Source organism: Nannobrachium achirus, assembly GCF_963921795.1.
Source record: "Nannobrachium achirus genome assembly, chromosome: 24".
NCBI classification, from domain to species: Eukaryota; Metazoa; Chordata; class Actinopteri; order Myctophiformes; family Myctophidae; genus Nannobrachium; species Nannobrachium achirus.
In genome coordinates, this window is record NC_137831.1 from 31,888,609 (window position 1) to 31,905,558 (window position 16,950).

Here is a 16,950-nt window from a genome sequence, read left to right on the forward strand (position 1 = left end):
GTTGTGACATCACTTCCTGTACAGGGCGGCTACACGAAATGTGGATAACACTATATATGGAGATAGTCCAGTCCATCATGTCATATGGGACTACCGTCATAGAAAGTAGCCATTGTTAGGCCGGAGTCATTGGCTGTCTAAACATGGAGATGTGGATAACACTATATATGGAGATAGTCTAGTCCAATATGTCATATGGGACTACCGTCATAGACAGTAGCCATTGTTAATCCGGAGTCAATGGCTGACTGTCTGTACAGGAAGTGATGTCACATGACATACTTTTTATGCCCATATATGAGTCCTAACATGGAGATGTGGATAACACTATATATGGAGATAGTCTAGTCCAATATGTCATATGGAACTACCGTCATAGACACAGCCATTGACTCCGGCCTAACAATGGCTACTGTCTATGACGGTAGTCCCATTATGACATGATGGACTGGACTATCTCCATATATAGTGTTCTCCACATTTCCATGTTTAGGCCCCATCGCTCACACCCTCGATGAGGTTGGCGATAGGGCCTTTCTGTGTGGAGTTTGCATGTTTCCCCGTGTCTCCTAGGGTTGATACCCTCACAAAAACATGAACAAACTCCCCCCAGAATGATAACAACTAGAATCGTCAGAGAAACACTGTGGTTGGCCAGATAGTCAAGAATTGGCGCGACCTTTAGGGCGAGGTCGCATGTCACCCTGAGGTGTCTTACTAGTAATAGGCCTACAATTTGGAGTACTGTAGGCATTTTGGTTTGATAAGGTTGTGGGCAGAGCAATTTGTCCTTGTTTGTTATTTGACTATTTTTACTTTAATTATAATTAAAGACACTTCATAGTGAATTAGTGATTATAATAAATAGCCTATGTCGTGATTGTTGTTATAGCTACATCAGATTGTGTTTATAATACAACGCCGGCGCGCCTCCGTCATCTCCACAGAAAACAAGCGCTCTCCCCCTTGTTCCATTGTCAGAACTGTGACGCTGTTTTGATTCACGCACTTCATACAGTCTTTTTTTCACCCTCTACCAAATCTCTTTGACAAAAAATAGCCTATCTGCAAGCTCTCAACTCGTTGTGAGCTTGTAGATCGGCTATTTTTTGGCAAATGTTCCGCTCCAGGATAACAGATGTTGGAGATATTTTGATTATCGTGATAATAACGTAAATCGTACATTTATTTGGTCATAATAATCATGACATGAAATTCAATCATATCGTCCCATCCAAGTGGTTCATCATAGGACAAAGGCCATCTCAGGATAACTTTAGTATCCTGAGACCTGAGATCAAATTAACCCAATAAGACCTGAGGCAGATTCTACGAATGCCTTCTAAACAGTTTGCTCAAAACATGGGGGTCACGGTCCATGGACCCCCCCCCCCCCCCCAAAATTATATGTTTTTGTCCTTGGAGTGGAGGGCCCTCAGAAGCAAAGATTTGAGTTAAAAACAGATATATTCAAAGATTTGCACACATTTCCGTGATTTTTGAAGCGGTGAAAAACGCTTCCAAGAAGTGGCTTTGTCCGTCTTGTGCGTCCCGATGTGAGGACTGGTCAAGCTTCACATGACAATTTGGCCCTCCAGATAAAACCATTCATTCGTAAAAATATAGAACTAAAGCACATAGACAGTATAGATCTTAGCTCATAGCTCTAGAACACATAGAATAGAAATTCACTTCGAACCGAGGTTTGATTTTTATTCAAAAATGGCAGATCTACAAGCTCATAGCGTGGCACGAAGTGATGCCCTATGAGCTTGTACAAGTATAAAATCAATGACACAGATGCTTTCCTGTTTTCTTTTTTTTTTTCTTCTTTTTTTTTCACAGTTTTAATGGAATTGCAGAGCCAGCCTCATTGTCTGTATCATTTTATCTTGGTTTATGGCGCACCGCACACATGCACTCGCCCACTTGTGAGAGAGTAATTATGGTTAGAGAATAATGTTCAGGAACAGGGATGACTCATCAGACCATATCACTCTTTTTTCCACATCTCTGCACTGTCTGCCTATCAGTGTCTATGGGGTTTTTCTTTTTTTTGTGGTACTGAACTCTCAAATGTTCCTTTGTCTTTGTAATGAGGCGTTAAATGCACTGCAACCCTGCTATAACACAGGGGTTCTCAACCTTTTCAGGCTGTGACCCCCAAAACAATCATATTTGAACGGACCGCCACCCTACGAGCACTAAGAGTTGAGGCATTAGATTTTGTATAACACGGTTCTATTGTGAAAATAGCCCATCTATATGCTCACAATGAGCATATAGATGGGCATGTAGATCGGCCATTTTCACAATTTCTGCCTTTTGACATTTGACCATAAGCCCTATTCACGGCCCGCCCACTCAGCAAATTTCTCAGCAACTTCCTGGTGCTGACGTCAGTTTAGAAGGGTAAAATAACACAGAAATCGCTGGACTTAAAGCCAACAAATCATTATTTCGAACGGTAAAGTAAATTATAATGCTTTGTGCCTTTTACTATCTTGTGTTCTTGATCATGCTAGCCATATTTTATACTGTACTATTCGGAAATTGCATTAAATTTGCGATTTCTGTGTTAACTATGGGCTTTTAGCAGGGTTTTATCCTTCAAAACGTGACTTCAGCACCAGGAAGTTGCTGGGTGGGTGGGCCGTGAATAGGGCTAATTTGGCCAATGTTTAATTTGTCATTTTAGAGGTATTAAAAAGTCCTTACATTGTCACTTTAAAAATGTGCAGATAACCTCAGTACACTTAAACTTTATGTTGGTTTGTCATTAAGTTAATCATCTGGGTGACCCCCCAAAATAATTTGGAGACCCCCCTGGGGGTCCCGACCCACTGGTTGAGAACCACTCTTTATGGCACGGTCCCACCCCACTTTTATTCTACCTATGAGGACGGATTTTGCCAATGCATTTAAATGGGAATGGAGCGGTTTGCTGACATTTTGGATTCCTGCAACCAACAAAGAAACAAGAAAGCTCCATTTCCATTGAAATGCATTGGCAGACTCCACTCTCACAGGTAGAATATTATTCCGGTGTGACCGTGCCACCAAAGTTTGGTTACCAGCTGATTCTGCCAATACATTTCAATGGGAAAGGAGCAGATTTTGAAGTCATTCGCAAATGGCAGATTTCTCAAAACATCCGCTCCATTCCTCATAGAATAAAAGTGCGGCATGGCCTTGTCCTACCAGAGTATTTCTACATTGTAGTATTTTATACTTTTTCCACCACTGTCATCGAGGGACTGTTCTTGCTGACACAGTCACAGTCTGATCACGTCTTGCATTGACATTCTCAGTCATCTTTAAAAAAAAAATAGTTTCTCTACTGTTAATTCATCCTCGAATGTGCACTTTGGCCACAATCTTCTACCCTATTTACTGATGTCTTTCCACTCTTTAGTCACAGTTCCTATTGCAACACTAGCCAGCAGTGGTGTAAAGTAACTAAGTACCTTTGAGGTAGTTTTGAGGTATTTGTACTTTACTTAAGTATTTCCCCATTTCCAAATACTTTTACTTCTACTCCGAGTGCCGTCCTGCAAGCTTGTAGATCTGCTATTCTTGAAAAATCTCAGTATTTTTTGCTAATCTTTGAACATATTTTTAAGCGAACATTTGTAACTCAAATATTTGCTTCCGTTTGCCTTAATACATGATATTTTGAGATGGGGTCGGCGGCCAAACACATATAATTCCAGGGGTCCTTGACTTGGTTTGAGAACCACTGACATAGAAAGATGCGTTTTTCAAAAACCTTAGAAGGATTTAGAAGACATTTAGGCTATAGAACAGCGTCAAAATAGTTCAGAGACTTGCACAATTCTTCTAGATGTTTTTTCAGTAGTTAAAGCATCAAATAATGGTTAATGGCTCCAGGTCTTAATGGCTTGATTATATGCACTGTAGTTGATGGCGTCTGTGTCTCCCCTCCTACATTGCAGACGGGTTGTTTGGACAGTGCCGTGGGCCCCAGGAGCCGTTGATCCAGTACCAGGTCTCTGTTCCCGTTCTCCACAAACTCCAGGACGTCCTCAGAGAGCTGATGATACAAGGTGACTGCCAGCAGTGGTGGAAAAAGTACTCACATTTTGAGCTTTTTAAGTAAAAGTACAGTGTCAATACTGCAATATAGATCATAAGTAGGTTCGGGAGTGGCTTATTGTTGGTGTCAGGCCGGTAACACGCAGGAATCTGTACTAAAAGTACTAAAGTATCGGCATCAAAATATACTTAAAGATATGATGCTGTGCTGTTTCTGAACTGAATTGAGTTCTGAGGTCACCATGGCAACAGACCTCTTAAAAAGGTCAGACACAGCGGTAATTACATTCAATATTAATGTAATTAATATACATATTTTCTCCTCACATTTAGCTCAGTGCTCCTTTTCAGACAGAGTGACTCATTGTACAAGCTCTAGCGCAGAATGTGTTTCAGTTCCTACACAGTTAACACTTAAGTTGCAGTGATATATTATTTTCTCTTCAATGTCCCGCGATGCCATGGTCTCCATAGACTTCCATGTAATTTATAGTGCACGGATCGTGCATGCCCATGCCTAGATGATGCACCACGTGTGTGCACACTGTTCACAGCTTTCAAACAAAAAAATCCGCCATTATGTTTTCTTCAGATGTAAACAAACATGGCTGCCATGTTTGAAAGAATGGGTTGGTATGGGGGTTAAACATGCAATTTCGCGATCGCGATCATACCTAATACATTTCTGGAGGTCCAAAAAACATTTCGAAAAAATAAAATAATAATAAAAATAAAATAAAAATCTTCAAAAACGGCCCAAACTCGGGAAACTCGGGGTTGGCACAGGGGTGGTACCTTTTCAAACTCGGGAAACTCGGGGTTGGCACCAGATGTGTTAACATTAACTCGACACACAATATCACCCTTTTTATGATTGTTTTTCCAAAAGATTTTCCAAAAGTAAAAAAAGAGATAAAAAAATATCTTATATTTTCAGAAATTAAAAAGGAAAAGAACATAAGTGAAAATACGAGATCTAGAAGCTCATAACGTGTTGCGATGAACCCTAGTGTTACTGGTTTGGGTCCTGGGAAGAACTCATATTTCTCTTTTGGGTCTTGAGCTAAAAATGTTTGGGAACCACTGATGAGATAAAGAACATCATTTAGCTTATTCCAGAGTGACTTGCAATGAGTATAACAGTAGCTTTAGCGCCAATAGGCTACAGTATACAGTATGCACAGCAGTCATTTTGGAAAGAAATTGGGTCTCTTCTCACTTCCTTCACAGGTGTTACCAATCATATAATGAAGGCTCTGTTCCGTTGTGGTGCTGTTATTGTGCATGTTGGCTCACTGGTAACACTCTGCTACACCAGTGGGTCTCAAAGTGTGGTCCCCACATAGGCGACTCTAGCCTCTTCCAGCAAGGGGTGCACGACCTCTATTACCTCATGCACGCGCGCGAAAAAAATTGCGGATATTAGCGGTTTTGTAATGTTGTTTTAGCGGATTTCTGCAGTTAATTTTGTACCCAAATGTAAAAATAAGTTACTTGCGGTTATCGGTTTCAAGTTAAAATCGGTTCGGTTCTACACGGCGGCAGAACCATTTTGGGCTTAATATAATAGGGTTTATAAAAGCATGATCTGACTGTCTTAGTCTTACCTTGGGCTGGTCAGGAGGAAATGGTTCAGTCACGCACAGTGAGACAAGAGTCCTGGCTGATAGAGCCTGAGGTCTGTGTTTTGTAGAGGAAAGTCAGGTACAAAATGATCCTCTCCATGTGATGTTTCAGGGCAAGCAGCTATATTATAATATCTACCGGTAGTCACGTCCATAGTAGTGAAGAGCTCGAACTCCATGCTTTATCTTTAACAGATGTTGTTTTCAATTTCAATACTGGCGCGTGGATATGACATCACATCAGGAGGGGAGGGGGGGGCTGCCTGGAGCTGCCAGCCTCTATCACTACCACTAGGGGGTGTTGTTGTATTCGGTCTGAGTGGATGTAAAGTTACATTACAAAAAAAAATAAAATCAAAATGGCCGCCTGGCGGCCAGGGGTTGCACGTGCACCCTAGGACACCCCTTAAAATCGCCTATGCCCCCAAGGTAACAGAGCATTTCTATGTGATGGTATCGATACCTTTACTTAAAGTAAAGAAATGTTCCACCACAGAGTTGTACACCAGTGTGCCTGTTTGGGGAACCACTGCCCTATATGGTGGAGGTGTCTAAATGGAAAAGATTTTCTCTCTCTTTTGAAAATGAGTAGTGTGGCTGGCTGTCCTCACAGGGCAACCAGACTAATAGTACTGGTCCGACTTTATTCCTTACATCTTTCCACCTTTCTAGATAAACTTTATTTTGCCACGCTATACTCCTCCTTTTGGTGGCACGCACTTCGACCATCGACGGGCTTCATCTGGACACATAGGGGTGCATTTTGCAAAGAGATATACGTCATATAGTTTAATTTGTATACAATTATTCGTGAATCAATTTTCTCCATTGACTTGAATAGGAAAATGCAAATATTTAACTTTTCCCAAATATGGAGATTACTGACATTGTAGATGTCTGACATCATAGACCACATGAGAATGACACAATATGTCCATATTATAGGCATTCCTAGATAATATGGGCTTATAATATTTAACCCTGACATCAGGGATCTCCATACATGGGCATAAAAGGGACAAGGACGGATTTCATTTGCAAGTGTGACTCGCGTCGCGGAAAAAACACACTTGCATTTCCCAATTGCATCTTTTTCTATTGCTTTGACATCTCTTATCTTTCTAGTTTAATTATTGACTTGACGTCTCTGTCACCCCATGGGTGTGCAGGCCTGACCTGGCAGGATGACATCACCCAGCTGATCATTGGACGAGAGCTGAGTCAGGTCCCGCAGGTCCCCAGCTCCGCCTCCAAACGACGCGAGAGGACGTTGAAACAGTAAGAGAACACACAGCTTCACTTCAGCACGGGAAACAATCTATTTATTAACGGACTGATTGTATTAAATCTTAACATAAAGTACCATACCGGTGTCAACGCATTTCACAACATAAAGTACCATACCGGTGTCAACGCATTTCACTGTCTGTTGTTCACAGCTTCAGCCATAAGGAGCCACAGGAGCTATGGTTTGGTCAAAAAACAATGGGAAAACGCGTAAAAGTAAACAGGCTTAAGTAAAGTGATGTCCGCGGCCTGCATCTTGGCACCTGGGGGGGAAGAAACGAGTTAAGAAATATCTGGGGCCAAAGTTTGTTGTACTTTAGGGTCCCACTGGCCAAACTTCGCAGGACGCGCTGGGATTGGCTAGGGGGATGCTTGATGAAATTAACTCATAAATGGCACCGCTCACTTCACAGCACTATAGGTGTGATTTTTTTCACTAAAGTCAGAGCCCTCGCAGGGCGAGGGAATTTCTTGTCCATGATCTGAGGCGAGTTCCTGGCACGACTTTAGAGAGAACTGGCTAGTATACTGTATAATACTAGTACAGTTGAGCTCAACTGTTTGATCCCTATGGACTTTTTTGGCACAATGTATATAATAAAATCAAACCTCGGTTCGAAGTGAAGCGGTGAATTTGTGTTCTAGAGCTATGAAATCTGTGTTCTAGATCTATACATTCTGTGTTCTAGATCTATACTTTCTATGTGCTTTAGTTCTATATTTTTATGAATTCTGAATGAATGAATTATATTGTCTGGAGGGCCAAATTGTCATGTGAAGCTTGACCAATCCTCAATTCAGGCTTTTGCAAATCCCGCCCCATTCTGCCCTGTTACTATGGTGGGACATTTGACCCTGGGCAGATTGTTTTTATAGTGGCAGTGAATGGGGGGAGAGGGTATTTTCATTGCCTCATTATTGCAATTTAAAGTACCAAAGGAAAAACATCTAGGTGATATTAATAAAAAGGGAAGACAAAGGTACAGTAGTTACATTGCAAAACAGGGGGTTTCCCCGAAAATATATGTTTTAATTTGTTTAATCACAGTGGGACAGAATCACCATTGCAGATTCTTTTATAGTGGAAGTGGATGGGATTTTTTTTTCATAGCCTCATTACAGCTATATAAAGTACCAAAAAAAACACATCTACGTGATATTAAGAAAAAGGGAAGAAAAAGGTACAGTAATTACATAGCAAAACAGCAGTTTCCCCCCGAAAATATATGTTTTAATTAGTTTAATCCTCTGGATCAGAGAGAGAATAGAAAGAGAAAGAGAAAGCGCAGTGCATCTTGGGTAGGAAGATGACAGCCAGATTATAGTTCTCCTCACATAATAGGCTGGCTTTTCGTAATTCTGCCCATTTAAAATATATGTACCCAATTGTAACTCTTAGTTACATTGATAAGGTCCATGTGAACTAGTTTGTTGAAGCTTATTCATTATGATGAGCGAGATCGCTATCACCTCCCGCGGCCGTACTGGACGAACGCCGTGTCGCGCAGTGCGGACCGTTGTTGAAAGCCTGAAGCAAGGGAAGCAACATTCTCCACTGCACAAACTCCACCCCCGATAGCAAAAAGTGAATGGTTTTTTCTGGTTGGCCAGTCAGGGAGTCTCAGGGACCAATCAGAAGGCTGACAAACGGTGAATTCTGCACGGGACAGGTACGGGACACACAAAGCCACTCCTTGGAAGCGGCTTTCACTGCTTCAATAATGTAATGTAGTGTAATGTAGTATAGGCCCCACTCCTTGGGGTGTTTTTTGTCACTACATTTACACAATTTATCCTCTTCATTTACCCAGGAGCAGTGAGCAGCCATTGTGCTCGGGGAGCAATTAGTGGGTTAAGAGTCTTGCTCAGGGACACACATCGACACATTGCTGGCCTGGCCAGTAATCATACCTGGGACAACAGAGGCTCTGGTTCCCCAGGCAGGCTCACTAACCACTCAGTATGCATAGACAAATTCACAATAATACGGCGCGTTGTGAGCTTGTAAGCATATCTGCTATTTTATTTAAAGAAAAAAAAAACACCTAGATGATTTTCATTATTGTAAAAAAAGATATTGCCTATAAATGACATGCCCGATATTAGGGCTGCCAGGTTGAAAGTGGTTATAATCTCATGTCCTATCAGGGGCGTCAATTGGGTATGGCAGGGGTATGCAGCTGCCATACCCTGGGTCCAGGGGGGAAAATAAAAATTACTTTTACATTTAAATCCAGGAATGTCTCTTTTTCTAATCTGTGCTGGTTATTATGTTGTTAAATTACAGTAAAATAACTACAAATGCAAAATGTTACAAAATGGTCACTTTAACAAGGTATTTATATTCTCCACACTTGTATTCTCCCCATCTTCACAAATGGTATATTCCCAGGTTCCGCAGGTCAGCTGCACAGGTGCAATGCATTATTGTTGATTGTAGCACAATCTAACATGCCAAGTCTAGCTGCACTTGAACAACCATTCCAGGCTGCCATATCCAGCCCAAGAAACCGTAGAAACCTGTGTAAAAAAAAACTGTCAAAACTAATATATGTTTTAATATAAGGCGTTGTGAGCATGTAGATCTGCTATTTTCACCTTGTTATACAAAATGTAATGCCTCTTTTCCATGAGGACTCCCATCTTTGCCATACCCTAGCTTTTGCTGAACTGACGCCACTGTGTCCTGTTCTCCCAGAGCTCCGGGGAATATTGCCTCCAAGCAGAGGGCCCAGGGGAGTGCCGAGCAGGAAGACCCAGAGCTCATGCAGCAGTACCTGGACTACATGATGCTGGACCCACCCCGCTCCTCTGTGCACATGCAGAGCCCCCTACTGGACCCGTACACCTACCACCAGGTCAGGAAATAGCATTCTTTTGTGTGTTGATATCATAGAGTATATATATATTATATATATATATAATAGAGAGCGGACCAGCCCCGCCCCCAGCTATCATTTCAATGCAAGTGCTCAGTGGCGTTTTGAAGCATGCGGAAGTAGCTGAATTCCAGTGCATTGTGGGTGAATCCAGGTGCATTCTGGGGGAAATTGGAACCAGATTAGGTTCCAAAATGTTTGACGTCGAGACGTAATGACGTCACGAACGACGTCGACGTCCATTGAACCCTATTTTAGACCCCAGCGGCGCGCTCTTATGCTCGTGCATGTATGCTTCACCCCGCCTGAAATTCCAGCTTTGGCCAGTAGGGCAGCCGCTTCAATGTTTACAAGTCGTTCTGGGGGCTTGGTTGATATGTCTGGTAGCCCTGTTGTCATAAGATGTCATGCTAATACGCGACCTCGGCTCTCAATGAGCACAAAGGGCACACACATCAATTTTGCCTTTGACTATACTCTTGGCATCATGAGCCATATCTCGGTCAATTCTAAGGCGGTTTTCTTTTTTTATTAAAAATTCCCCATATTCGTTGGGAGGTCTACTTTCATTTGTGGTTCATGGTTCTACTGCGTCCCTGTCAAAGGATAGCAAACAGATTTCCTTTAGCCAGAAGCACTTGGCACGTGCCCACAGAGCCAAAACTAAGTAACTGGTGTACCGACCATGGTTTTTGATTGATTGATTGGAGACTTTATTAGAAGTTTGCATAGGAAAAGGTACAGTTTCATGAAAGTACAATTTACTGGTACAAGGTCAACTAAAAGGAGATCCTAGTAAGCATATTGGCTTATTTGCACAGGAAACCTTTATGTATCTCATATAACATTGAATAGAAAAATTATAGACAATACCATGCAGTAGATATTGTCAGAAATAAAAACAAAATAACAAAAACTAAAATAAGGCTGGGTTAGGTTTGTAAGTGGTTTTTCAGGGCGATTTTAAAGAATGTTAGGGATTTACAATCCTTCAGTATTGTAAATCTGAAGGATTCTTTGTGGTATTTTTGTGGTATAGCAGGAGAACGAGTTTGACCCTTTGTTTGATTTGACTCTGGGTTGAACGTGATCTGTGGAGCTGCCTCTGGTGTTGTAATTGTGGACATCCTTAATATTTTTAAAGTATTTTGCCAGGTACATGGGTATCTTAGTGGTGTAGTGTATCTTGTACACCAGGCCTATTGCAAGATGCTGTACTCAGTCATCTACTCTGAGCCACCCCACTCTTGAGTGGTAGCGGTGAGGTGAGTCTGACAGGAAAATTTAAGCAGGACCCTAATTACTTTGTTTTTGACCATCGGGGCTATCCTTGTATTACTGGGCTTAACTGGCAAATTTGCCTGACCTGAACCCCACAGAGAAGCTGTGTTGTGTTGTCAATAGGAAGATGAGAGACACCAGACTCAACCACACCCCTATCAAACCTGGGCTTCCATTACACCTCAGCAGTACCACAGACTGACCACTTTCATGACACGCCCCATTGATGAAGACATTTGTTCAAAAGTATTTCAGACCAAGTACTGAGTGCATTAATTAACATAACCTTTCAGAAGTTTGACATTTCTGTATTATACATCCTTCTTTTGGTCGCATGTAATATTCTAATATTTTGAGATATGGATTTTAGATTTTCATGAGCTGTATCCCATAAAAATCTAAATTGAAACAAAAAAAGGTTTTGAATATTTCACTGCATGCACATTGAATCTAGAATATATGAAAGTATACCGGTATACACACACACACACACACACACACACACACACACACACACACACACATACACACACACACACACACACACACACACACACACACACACACACTGTTAATGAAATGTTGGTCCTTATCCCAAGATAAACAGCTTGAATGTGGCATTTCTATTTAAAAATGTTCCAACTTGTCCCTTTTGAAAGCTTCCCCAGAAAACACTAATAGAATTTGTAGCCTTCATCATCACAAAAGGCTTTTTCAAACTTTATTCAAACAAAATTATTATAAAACTAGACTGCACTCTGTCGTGGTGCCAACTGCCAACTTGCTTCTTGTGTACTCGTTTCCATGTATGGCTTACTTATGTGCCAGCAGAGCGCGCAAGTACTGCGATTGGTGCTGTTCGGTGCTGTGTGGTTCGGGTGGGCAGGGTGGCACTCTGCCGAGGCTGTTGATGGTGACATCACCAGGAATACTGGGCCCTGATTGGCTACGGGTGTAAACACAAACAGATACGCGACAGATACGCCACCGAACGCAGTACTGCTGGCGAAATGATAATATAATATTGTCTGAGAAACTGATATATTATTTTAATATCGGTTCAATACTGATATTGCATTTCAAGACCAATATCGGTACTGACATAAAGACTATAAAGATTAATTCTTGGCCTACTGGTATGCCTGCAATATAAATGTGGCACTGATCCGTCCAGCAGCTTGTGAGATGTACACGCACACACACAGGCACACAGACCCATTATTATTTAGAAGCGGCTAGCCTCCCACAGAGCCATGCCCTAAAAAAATAATCATGTGGATCACGAGATCCACATGGGAACGGTGTGGCTCCAATGTGTACACACACACACACACACACACACACACACACACACACACACACACACACACACACACACACACACACATAAAAGTAAAAAAGAATCTTTTGAATTATACTAGTGTAGTAGACATTGTCAGAGTACTTTGTCAATCGTCTATGTCAGTACCATACTAGATCATTTCTGATTGATATTGATATTGATTATGTACGTTTGGAACTCCCTATTTGGTCCCGTTCAATAGGCGGGAAGGTTGGGTCTGATTTTATGAATTCACAAAATGTGAAAATGATTTGTAATAATGTGAAAACATATTCATGAATTTACTTCCATCCATCCAGTTTCGTTGTTATGCAACGTGTCCCACGTCCTGTCACGTCTCTCTGACATTAAGTGCTGCAGGATGACCCACAACCGTCCTCCAGCTTCCCCCCCAAATCTCAGAGATCCTCCTACTTGTAAGCATTAAGGTCCGGAGCCGCGTCCCCTGCATACTGCTGCTGGATCCTCCTCAGCTCGGCATTGCACAGCTTCTCCATCTCCTGACTGAGGGCCTTCTCCAACTGAGCCACGGCCGTCCTCACGGTCACGTACGAAGGCGGATGGACGTTGACCTTCGGCCAGTCCTTGGCGGGTGGAAGGGTGTTGGCGGCGGACGTGACGTTCTGGGGGAGGTGGAGGGGCTCCTCGGCTTGCGAGAGCTGCTTCAGCTCGGAGTTTCTCTTCTTCAACTCGGTGATCTCCTGTTGCAGGTCTTTGATGATGCCTTCGGCCTGCTTCTCCGTCGTCCTCTTCTTCTCCTTGATCACGTGGATGATCTCCGCCTGGCTCCTCTCGATGCAGTTGATCAGCGCGCCAAAGACCTGCATGCTGTTTGCGATCTCTCGGTCGGCGACGCTCTTGCAACTCCCTACCGAGAGCTTGACCTCCTGGATCCTCACCTCTCTTTCCCGGATCATCTGTTGAACCTCGGCCTCGGTCTTCCCCTCGTATTGCTCTTTCAGCCTGTGACTCCTGAACCGGTCGACCATGTCGGAAATGAAAGTATTAACGGTTACCTCTGGCCTCCTATAGAATGTTCTGTTGCACAGTGGACACCGACACGCATTGGTATCCCAGTAACGCGTGATGCAGCCTTTGCAGAAGTTGTGTCCACATGGAGTGGTGATTGGTTCGGTGAACACGTCCAGACAGATGGAACACAGGAAGTTCTCTTCAGACAGGAGACCGCTCACGGAGGCCATTCCTAGACAATGAGAATAAAAGTGAAAGTGTGAAACGCTGGAGATCTACTGTTAATAACAACCACTTAAAACTGGTTAACCATTCAGCTGCACAGAACCTAAGCAGTGATGTGTCTTACTTTGAATCCAGGAACTGTTACGTTGTTATTAGAGGTAGGAAAATAAGTAGCACTGGTTTCACAGATCCACCTCTGCTCTAATGGTTTATATCGAAAAAGCTAATGTTCCTCACACCTTGTGTAGTGAGCTTTTAAGCCGAGCCCCCTCGAATCCTACGCGTCATCAAATATAACGTCAGTCTTGCACAAACATGGCTGCAGTACTTATTGTTACCCACTTGAGCCCTTGAACCCACAAAACAGTGTGGGCTCGCTCGTGACTATATTCTGCAGCGTGCCTAACTGTCATGTGAAGCTCAACCAATACTCCAGCTAACACCACTCCCAGATTTTCCACACCTCAATTGCACCTCATTGGCTAAGGGCCCTGTCTTTGTACTGTCTGCGACGGAACTCACTATATATAAACTAGACCAGGTCAACCTGGTTGTGCCAGACCCCCTGTCTGTCATCATCATTTATGACATCATGCCTTTTGTAGGCATGTCATCATCATATATACCCTTTATATAGAAAACCCGGACAGACAGACCGACATTTGCTTATGTAGGCCTACCCATTTCATGGGTCTGGCAATAATGAAGATATCAGTGTTCTCGCCTTTCAGGCGAGCCCACAACAATAACTAAAATAAAAACTCTTAATCAAATCAACCAATACTCCAGCTAACACCACTCCCAGATTTTCTTCCACCAATTGCGCTTCATTGGCTAAGGGCCCTGCCTTTGTACTGTCTGCGGCACAAATATGCGCGGAAATATGTGGCGGAACTCACTATATTAAATAATGAGGATAACACAGTGTTCCGCCTTTCAGGCGAGCCCACAACAATTTATTTTGTCTGGGGGTCCCTGCTTCATCTCTCTCTCAGCTAAGGGGTCCTTGGCCTGAAAAGGTTGAAGACCCCTGGTCTAAGGATTAATCTAATCATTTTGCTTTGGGAGGTCGGTAGCTTTGTTTTGAGGACATTAGGGGTGCTGGAATTAGCCCTATTCACGGCCCGCCCACTCAGCATCCCCCTGGTGCTGAAGTCATGTTTTGAAGGGTAACCAGAAAGTTGCTGAGAAATTTGCTGAGTGGGCGGGCCGAAATAGGGCTAATACCAGGAAGTGCAGGCATAGTCGAAATGACATTGAACTAGTGCTGCTAGCTCTTAACGTCGCTTATCTGTCCTGTCCCCTGCAGCAGCAGTACGGCTACCAGGACGAAGAGGAGCGCTCCCTCAACTCCCTGTACGACCGCAGAGGCCCTCCTGGCCTCGCCGGCCTGCCCGCCTCCTCTCGCTCCGCGTCCAGAGGACCCCCCGGCTCGGTGGACCAGGACCAGCAGCTACTGGAGGACCTGGTCTCCTTCCTCCTCTCCTCCTCCTCCCCTTCCTCCCCTTCCTCCCCCTCATCCTCCTCCACGCAGCCTCTCTTGCGCCACGGGGCGGCCGGCAGCCTCCTCATCCCCACCCCGTCGGATTTCTTCCCGGAGCAGCCGGACTTCCCGCTGGACTATGGCGAGGAGGACTACGTTTCCCAGCAGGCCGTGGGCAGCAGGCAGCGGCAAGAAGAAGGAGGAGAGCGTCTGGAGAGGAAGAAGATGAAGCCGCAGGAGAGCTATGAGTCTCTGTCAGCACTGGATGGTGAGGAGAGAGAGAGACACACACACTAGGGATGGGACGATAACTGTTGTTATCGTTATTGTGATAAAAAACACTCACAATAATCGTATTGTGAAGATTTAAATGTATCGTGAAATTATCCTCCGTCATCCACTGGGATCAATTCATCCGGTACCATTTAAACCCTTTATAATTGGTAAAACAACCTTTTTTTTCACTCTATACCAAATCTCTTTGACAAAAAATGCCCGATTTACAAGCTCACTAGATCTCACAAGTGAATTTGTAGATCTGCAATTTTTTAATTGGCAAACGTACCGCCCCAGGATAATGGATTTAGGGGATATTTTGATTATCGCGATAATATCGTAAATCGCAATTTCTTTGGTCACAATAATCGTGACATGAAATCTTCGTATCGTCCCATCCCTAACACGCACGAGAGCTGGAGGGGGAGGGAAGGAGAGAGGGAGGGAGGGACATGAACATAATACACATTTTATGAGACTATAAACCTACAATCATGTATAATAAATATTGTGTAAGTTCATCTTCAACTACTCAGCGATGCACTTGACAGTTCTATGATCCTAGTCACCAACTGTCAGCATACATCACGTTGAACAACAACGAAGCCCTCATTGAATCAAAACAGATTCAATAAATGAAATGATTTATTATTGATAATAATAGGTTTATAATGACTCTGCTTACCCTCTTCAGTCTTCACTAATCAGTTTAGCTAATTTACCTGTCAGGCAGGAGGCTTATAGGGTCCCATTAACTAAAGACGGAGGGCACAAGCCACAAGAAATCATTTGTGCCATCTGCTGTGTACTGGATATTTGAAATAAGTTTATAAAATACTTATAACTTATAAAATATAACCCTCCCCCACCCAACCCCTACAACCTCTACTACACTGTTGCTGATATGGGAATGTATTTCACGAGTTGTTGGTATTTTATGCATAAGTTGTGTTTTTGCCATCCGTCGTAATGCTGCAGTGAGTGGTTCTGTAAGTGTTCCTTGAGGGGGTCCCAATTGAGCCCTCACAAGTCTGTAACTCTGAACTGGCTCATTATTGGGCAGGAAAAAAAGAACTGAACGGGTTCAACCCCAGTGGAAAAAGGTTCCTGAGTGTTCCGTTTCTCTCTCAGAGTTATGGGGGTCCTTGAAATGAGAACCACTGTCTTGTATGCCTGAGTGAGTGCCAAAGGCGCTTTTTCATTTTATGTTCAATTTAATGGACAATAGAATTTCACGTGTATTGGGAAAGTAGGCTACAGTCTGCACAGCCGTGTCACAGACCCCAGCAGCCGTAGAGTGTGGGGAAGGCTTTCGCAGACAAACTCACAGCGCGTCGAAGAAATATAGGCGACTGTGTAGTTAAACATTAGAGCCTATATAACACCCCAACTACAGTACATGCACCTAATTGCATTAAAATTCCAATATCTATCTCAATTTTTTTCAAAGATGGATAAAAATATAGCAAATATTAGAGTCTAACCCTCCAATGTAAACACAGTTAAATTGTTGATCGCAATGAT

The 16,950-nt window shown here is 43.1% G+C and overlaps 1 protein-coding gene across 1 annotated transcript in view; it reads left to right on the forward strand.

Annotated features, from left to right (window-relative positions):
• Positions 1 to 16,950, forward strand: part of LOC308280223 (receptor-type tyrosine-protein phosphatase-like N) — a gene marked incomplete at both ends in the record, with an annotated part of 46,569 nt that overhangs the window by 13,692 nt on the left and 15,927 nt on the right. The window contains 4 exons of the mRNA XM_080720485.1: positions 3,957 to 4,067; positions 6,851 to 6,959; positions 9,667 to 9,826; positions 14,977 to 15,418. Coding sequence (XP_080576611.1) covers positions 3,957 to 4,067; positions 6,851 to 6,959; positions 9,667 to 9,826; positions 14,977 to 15,418 — 822 coding nt within the window. The remainder of the gene's footprint in view (positions 1 to 3,956; positions 4,068 to 6,850; positions 6,960 to 9,666; positions 9,827 to 14,976; positions 15,419 to 16,950) is intronic.